Source organism: Nematolebias whitei, chromosome 11, assembly GCF_014905685.2.
Source record: "Nematolebias whitei isolate Nwh7 chromosome 11, NemWhi1, whole genome shotgun sequence".
NCBI lineage: Eukaryota > Metazoa > Chordata > Actinopteri > Cyprinodontiformes > Rivulidae > Nematolebias > Nematolebias whitei.
In genome coordinates, this window is record NC_056508.1 from 22764194 (window position 1) to 22772543 (window position 8350).

At 42.2% G+C, this 8350-nt stretch overlaps 1 protein-coding gene across 1 annotated transcript in view; it reads left to right on the forward strand.

Annotated features, from left to right (window-relative positions):
* Nucleotides 1-2034, forward strand: part of LOC119416831 (chemokine-like protein TAFA-4) — a 16145-nt gene extending 14111 nt beyond the window's left edge. Inside the window, exon 5 of the mRNA XM_037684021.1 lies at nucleotides 1959-2034. Coding sequence (XP_037539949.1) covers nucleotides 1959-1970 — 12 coding nt within the window. The 3' untranslated portion in view covers nucleotides 1971-2034. The remainder of the gene's footprint in view (nucleotides 1-1958) is intronic.
* The last annotated feature ends 6316 nt before the right edge of the window (nucleotides 2035-8350 follow it).

The window sequence follows — 8350 nt, forward strand, 5'->3', positions numbered from 1 at the left end:
GGGAAACAAAACAGCCACTGGCCAAAAGGATGGCCCAGCACAGAAGATCAACATCATCAGGCCAGGACTCTGCGGTCTACACTCATCTCCAGGCCAGCGGTCACTCTTTCAGGGATGAAGATGTTCACATCCTGGACAGAGAGGAACGATGGTTTGAGAGAGGAGTAAAGGAGGCCATCTTTGTGAAAAGAAATCGTCCATCATTAAACAGGGGTGGAGGCCTCCGGGTTCAACTGTCCCCCTCTTACAATGCTGTGATTGCTAGTATCACTCAGCCCTCTGTGAACAGTAAACAGCCATCAGTGTGCTAATGATCCATTGTTAGGCTGATGGTCCTTCTTGAGCATGTGATCAGCTGGTTTTGGTTGTCAGCAGCAAAACTGGTTGATCCACTCTGAGACGGTGCTATTTAAGAGACTGAGCTGAATACAGCACCTCAGACTGAGGAAGTCTCTCGGATGAGAGACGAAACGTTTCTACATTTTTTTGTTGATTTGCTTTGTTTTGGTTTTTTTTTAATGTCCAGAGGACCAGATTTAACTTTTTTAGAGTGGAGAGTAGAGCTGTCATTTCTAATCCGGGCCTGAAGCCCGGCCCGGCCCGACCCAAATTCAGGTCATAATAATGTGCTGGATGGGCGGTCTGGGTCGGTGTTGGGCTTTTGATTGCATCACCGGATGCACGTGGCTGATGATCCAATTATATGGCAACATGGCTTGCCAGACATTCCAATTTTATGGTAACATGACTTGTCATACAATCCATTATATGGCAACATGGTTTGCCATACAATCACCAGCTGCACGCCGCCTTTGACCGTGCGCTGACTGGCCTTGAAAGACGTAAAAAAAATGTTCAGTTGAGCTTCAGATGGGACTACTGCCAGGCAGCGATCCATCAAAGCTGCACTCAGCGGACGACAACCCAAACAGATGAGATCCCAAAATATCCTTGCAGACATATCAGAGCAGGGTCCGTGTCTGAATAATGCAGAATGCAGGCAGAAGCTGGGATCTACTGCACTTTGATGGCCATGAAAGGACAAACACCCCCTCAGCTCCCATCCATCTTCTGCCCCCTTTTATTCAGCTGTGTGTGTCCGCCGACCATTAATAACTATATAAGCAGTCAAAGCTTAAATAAAAATGTTGGGTGGGGGTGGGGGTGGGGTGTTTAGGTTTGTACCTGTAATTACTGTTAATTCATTGGGTCGGGTTCGAAAATGATGGCTACGGGCTGAGGTCGGGTCGGATTTTTTTGGGCCCGAATGCAACTCTAGTAGAGAGGCCCTTAAAACTAGAGCCATGTCATGCAGAGCCGAGGAGAGATGAGACAGTGGCCGAATACACTTGTTTTTGTTGTCCAGCTGGGAGCATCTAAAAAAGTAGTTTCCGGAGATTCTTTAGCCAAGCTGAGTATGTTGTTTCCTGCGTACTGATAAGTAGTCCAGGATGGTATCTCACAGGGTTGTGACTGTTGGAAACAAGTTGTTGATTTAAAGTTGTGAAAGAGTTGCAGAAAAGAATTTTTTTTTTTCTAACGCAGTGTCATTAAATTCTGCGTTGTTGCAATCATGCGATCGGTGAGCTGTGCAGACTCGTTTTGAGTAGCCAACTTTTGAAAATCACTGTTTTGTGCACATGGCTTGCAAAGCTGTATTCTTGGCTATGCAGAGTGTTTTGTTGCCCACCTCCTTCTATATCGTACCAGCATCAGTCTAGCTGCCCCCACCGTCGACTTTCCAAATTAAAAATCCATCTTTAAGTGGTATTTGTGAAAATTCCATTTGTACAAATGAACAGTTCTTCAGAGTGTTAAATTTGATTGAATAGCACATTGAAAATAAAGCAAAATAAAGTAATTGTTTTAATCTCATGCTTGAAATGCCTTTGCCACACTTTTAAATACCTCATGGCAATAAAAAACTGGAATGTTTTTTTTTCCCCATTTCATTTCAGGTGGGACGATAACAAGAGAGGAGCTGATAAACCACACCTGACCTGCTGCAGTCAACTTTAGTAACACTGGACCCCTGTCTGATAGCGCACAAAATATAGAGATTTAATTAGATATCTCCTGGCTGAGCTTTAAACTGTAGCAACTCATTATTTGTATTCCTTTGTCTTTGAACAGTTTTGTTTTGTGTTAATCCCACAGAGAGCGCAATCTATTAAGAACTGATGCTAGATAAAGTGGTGAAGCACCTTTTTTGTTACCAGTTGAAACAAGTGAGAGCTTCTGCAAAAAAAAAAAAAAAGGAAGATAAAAGCCTTTGTTTTGTTGTGCTTGAAATGCTGGGCACATTGTGATGTTCTCAATCAAAGTTTGGATGGAGCTGCTGGCAGACACTTAAAAAGAGATTTTGTGGATTTTCAGGTAGCAGAAATGTGAACCTAGTCTGCGGCTCATGACTTTCTGCCGCTCAAAGCAGTAGACCACAAAATACTGAGAAATTTATGATTACAATGTGAAGCAGCTGAAGTCAGTGGCGTCCCTTCGTTTCAGCTTTCCACACGATCAGATCCCTGCAGACTCATCCTTACCGCAGTAACGCACACTCACTCTCTCCAGACACATATGAGCACACACGGGCAGCTTTTTGAACTCCACCGACTGGACAGGCCACCACCTGCAAGGCTGTGGCGGCGTGCACACGAGCATGAAGTCCTGACACAAAACAAGGAGTGTTTGAAATGCTAATCACGAGGAGAAAGACGAGAGAAGAGAAAAGGAGCTTCTTCACTGCTGAGAGTCTTTACAACAGGCTTTTTTTGTTTTTGTTTGTCCCTCTAAACTGAGCGCTCCTGTAGAGAAGACTGTTCTTATAGAAACGATGGGAGAAACCAGTGTTTTTCTGCCTTGAAGCAAAATGGAGCCACTACAAAAATGGAGCCACTACAAAAATGTTGCGTTGCCTCTTAATCAGCTGTCCTCGTAATATGCATAATACACACATTCATTTTAGACCCACCCTGAATGCCTCTATCTCGTAAGTTCAGCCAGATGCTTTGCATTTTTACCTTTGTTACCAAAGGGACTTTTTAAAATAACACAAATCTAGCAGCTACAAATCATTCCATTTTAGGCATCAGACTTGTATGAAGGCCACACGCTGTGTTCGCTGAAAGCGGCTGAATTCTAAGCAGCTTGCACAACATCACACAATTATGCATTATGATTGTTTTGGCAAAGACAAGATTCTTCACTGAGCCCATCATGCGCTTCCAGTATTTATACACTGGTTTGCTTTGTAAACAGCCAAGTTTTAATTGTCATTTAATGTTTCAGAGGACTGTGAATGTGCATGAAATGAAATTATATATATTTTTAAGATTCATATGAAGATAAGGAGTTGATTTCTCTCTCAAAATGGTCAGGTAATTGAGTGTAATTTGTCACTGCCTCTGTAGATTCAGTGACAGTGTATCACACAACAATTACTGCCTTTTTTTTTTTGAATGTGTCATTTGCAGCTAAACCCAGCCAAAGCTTGAAATTCTGATCATGCAGGCCTGGTGCAAAACAAATCCAACATCAGTGGGATAAAGAAGGATGATGGTTTGTTGACAAAATATCTCTTTTAGGATTTGGACGTGGCTTTTTTAAAACATATTCACATGTGTGGAAGCAATAAAATAATAATGTACAACATATTTCAGTTAGCTCCAGCAGACATTTAGTTTATAGGACTGCATTCTAATGCTGTAAATAATGACAGATTGCACGGTGGAAATGTTTTTGGGATTTTGCACAAATGTTCTGGAAGGATTGCATTGAATCTAGTGTGAATTTACTTTTTTTATGGAGATATTCAGACAGAAGGAGCAATACACAAGTATAGCACCAACGTTTTAAGGGTTAGATGATGTTTTTAGATGCAGAAAGTAAATATACTTAAGTTTTGCTGCATCAAAAAGACCATGAAAACATTCTAAAAACTGTCATCAGCCCAGGTAAAGCTTTTATTTGTTGCTCTTTAATTTTTTATTTGGTTTTGTTCAATTTTTTTTTTTTAAATGTTAATAAAATGATTTAAAGCTATATTTAGTGTAAAATATGGTTCTTATTCATACCGATCCTAGTCTCTAAAACAGAAACTGTCTATTGTGTTTACATGTCCTATCTGAATTTTTGGTGTAAAAACAAATAAAAAAAATGAAGCTTTTTAAAGCGGGGTTTTAAAACTTTAGTTTATGTTAAATTTGTTCGGACACAAGATACATAGCTCATGAGGATGTAGCTGCCTGTTTCAAATGTTTCATGCCCACTTTTACTTTGTGCCATAGAAACCACAACAACAATGGAGTCATTTTTTAATCTTTTTTCCTTCACTTATGTTTCTCCATGGTGTCAGATTGGGCGGTATGTCTGAAGGTAGAAGTAGAAGGTCTGATGCTAAACATTGTCAGTGGTTATGCTTACAGGTCCCTCTTGTAAACGAGTCCTCGTGACTCAATGAGACTAACCTGTAAAAAAGGTTGAATGAATGAAGGAAAATGCTTCACAAGTTGGATATGATATGGAGGAGAAATATACATATTGGAAGGATCTGGATAAAGTGATAGAGAGTATTTCCAGGGAGAAGACAGTGGTGATCAGAGCTGAATGGACATGTTGGTGAAGGGAACAGAGGGGATGAGGAGGTGATGGGTAGGTTTGGTATCAAGGAAAGAAATCAGGAAGGACAGATGGTGGTGGATTTTGTCAAGAGAATAGAAATGTCTTTAGTCAACACTTATTTCCAAAAGAGGGAGGAACATAGAATGACCTATGAGAGTGGAGGAAGGAGTACGCAGGTCAACTACATTCTGTGTAGAAGAGGAAACCTGAGGAAGATTGGGGATTGTAAGGTTGTGGCAGGGGAGAGCGTGGCCAGACCGCATCGGATTATTGTGTGTAGAATGACTGTTGTTGTGAAGAAGAAAAAAATAGTAAAATCAGAGAAGAAGACCAAGGCTGGAAAGGATGTATAACAGGTTATGCTTGTTAAAGATAGGAATGGTAATGTTCTAACACAGGGGTGGTGAACCAGTTCAGCATTAAGTCAAGTTAAGCCCATCATCACATTAAAGGGCCAAACAGATGAGGTCAGGCAGGAATCCCTGTGGACTATGATGTTTGCAGATGACATTGTGATCTGTGGTAAGAACAGGGAACAGGTGGAAGAAAATTTGGAGAGGTGGAGGTATTCACATGAAAGAAGAGGAATGAAAGTCAGTCATGGTAAGACAGAGTGCATGTGTGTGAATGAGAGGGAGTCTGGTGGAACAGTGAGGCTACAAGGAGCAGAGGTCTCAAAGGTGCAGGACTTCAAGTATTTGGCGTCAACTGTCCAGGAAAATGGTGCGTGTGGTAAAGAGGTGAAGAAGAGAGTCCAGGCAGGATGGAGTGGATGGAGAAAAGTTTCAGGAGTGATTTGTGTCAAAAGGGTGTCAGCAAAGGTCAAAGGAGAAGTTTACAAGACAGTTGTGAGACCAGCTATATTGTATGGTCTGGAGACAGAGACATGGACAAAAAGACAGAAGACAGAACTGAAAGTAGCAGAAATGAAGATGTTGAGTTTCTCCTTAGGAGTGACAAGGATGGATAAGATTAGGAATGAGATCATCAGAGATACAGCACAGGTTGAACAACTGGAAGATAAAGTTACAGAGACCAAACTGAGATGGTTTAGACATGTCCAGAGGAGGGACAGTGGGTATATTGGTAGAAGGATGTTAAAAATGCAGCTGCCAAGAACAAGATGAAGAGGAGATATATGGATGCAGTTAGAGAGGACATGGAGGTAGTTGGAGTGAGGACAGAGGATGCAGAGGACAGAGTGAGATGGAAGAGGATGACTCGCTGTGGAGACCTCTGAAGAAGGAAAAGCTAAAAGAAAAAGAAGATGTTTCTTCATTGTGCTTCTGTTGCCGTGAAACTTTTTTTTTTTTTTTCCTTGTCCTGTCCGGCATTGTGACACTCAGAATTATTGTCTGAGTGTCAAAGTGATGCTCAATAGATTTACTTTCACAAGCAGAGCATTATGGCTGGCCTTAATGCTCCACTTGATATATAAATAAAACTTTATCAGAATTTGCTTTGGGCTTGTTTCAGATGTAATGGACATGGGGATGAGAAACAAAGAAGAAAACAAAGCAGAAAAGTGAGAGAAGGGTTAAAAGGTAAAGAAGTAGATAAGAACAGAGGAGAGAGAGAGGGATAAAGAGAACACAAATCAACATCATTGAAGTCTGCCTCTAGACCTGCGGAAAGAAAAAAAATAAACAAGACAAAACCGAGAAACCACAACAACAATCAACATATATAATGATACTTATAACATCATTAGAAAGTATTTTATACAGTACATGGTAATACAAGATATATTTAGTGAATACCACAACCCACCTGAGTGTGTATCTGATAAACACCTGAATCTAAACACCTGTGTGAGCATGCTTGTCACTATAAAGTTTATCCATAAGGGGCAGCTGTGGGTAAGTGCTTAGAGCAGTCGTCCTTCAATGCAAAAGTTGGGGGTTCGAATCCACTAGCAGTCGCATGTCGAAGTGTCTCTGGGCAAGACACTGAACCCCTCATAACCTCTGATGTGTGTTCCATCAGTGTATGAATGTGATCTCAAAGCACTGATTAGTCTCTTTAGAATGATTTGTTCAATTAGCAAAGTAGCTAACTAGTACAGTGCTGTATGAATGGGTAAATGAGGACACAGATTGTAGTGTAAAGCGTTTGAGTATCTTGAAATAAGATAGAAAGGCAGTAAGGCACTGTATAAGTACAGTCCATTTGCCATTTACCTTAAAAATGTTCAGTAGTGGATGTGGGGACCCACAGACCCATCCCCACAGGACACGATGGTAACACAGGGAAGACCGGAGCCACAGACACACAGTGTCCCCCAAGCCCGGAGCTCCCGGAGTCCCCCAACAGGGACAACCGCACCCCCCCAGAGAGAAGCAGAGGGAAGCCCTGGGTGACCCCCAGCAACCACAATGCAAAAACCCCAGGAAGCTGCAACGAGAGTCCACAGGCCCACTGGCAACCCGCCCCTCCAGAGTAGATCCGGCCATGGACACCGAGCCCCAAGTCCCGAGGTCATACCACCCCCCAACAGAGGCCTGACAGAGCCAGGGCACCCAGGCCCCAGCAGGCAGCCACCAGGACGGGCCTGCACCCACCCCACCATCCAGCCCCAGATGCTGAGAGCTGCCAGTGCACCGGCGGCAGGGGGGCCCAAACTTTGAGTTTGTGCTGAAATGGTTAATATCCAAGGTTTAAGTTGAGACGGATCCTGCCACAACAGAATCCGGGAACGCTCTTTTTTATTTTGACAGGATGCTTCTGGTAACTGTTTGCTAGGATCCAGCTTGGATCCGGTAACTCTCAGGCTTTCTAATAATAAAGTTATTGACAAATATGACTGTCTTGAACAAATTAAACTTATATTGGATAAGTAAACTTAAAAAAAAAAAAGTGAACACTCATTTTAAACACAACAGGCATACAAAGTACTATCTGCCTCTTCAAGTGAAGCGTTTCCACATCTACACTTAAAGAAATCTCAGCCCCTAAAAGAGTGAAGTGCTGAGCAGGCAGTCATAAGCGGGCAGGAGCCCACAGGCAGCAGCAGGGCAGGCAGCTGGAGGTTTCACATGTGGAGTCAGACACCAACGAGCAGGGACAGAGTCAGGCTCAGTTCTGAGCTTGACAGAAGCAGAATGTTTACAAATGTACGTAAACGTAGATGTTTAACAACCTGTTAAAATACACCAAAATGCAGGAAATTACATATACTTTATTCAAAATTTTCAGGGGTAGGACCACCAGACCCCACTTCAGGTCGTCTTGGTTCAAATCCCAGCCGGGGGCCTTTCTGGGTGGAGTTTGCATGTTCTCTCCGTGCATGTGTGGGTTTTCTCCAGGTACTCTAGTTTCCTCCCACAAACTAGAAACATGCATGTTAGGCTGATTGGTAACTCTAAATTATTCCTAGGTGTGAGTGAGAGAGTGAATGGTGGTTTGTCTCAATTGTCTCTATGTGTCCCTGTGATGGACTGGAGACCCATCCAGGGTGTCCCTCGCCTCTCGCACACTGATGACAGGATATGGACACCAGTGACCCCTGCGACCCATAAAGGAAGAAGCAGGTAAAGATAATGGATGGATATTTGGGTGTTTGTTTTAAATTCTTGTCTATACAAAATATTATTTTAATTATAGTCACTTTTACTGTTTGGCAATAGTTTGTGCATTAAAACATTTTATTTCTCTCACATCACAAAAACAAAGTTTACAGAATATGAGCTTGAAATTAAAACAGGTCTTTTTCACCCTACTGGGACTTATG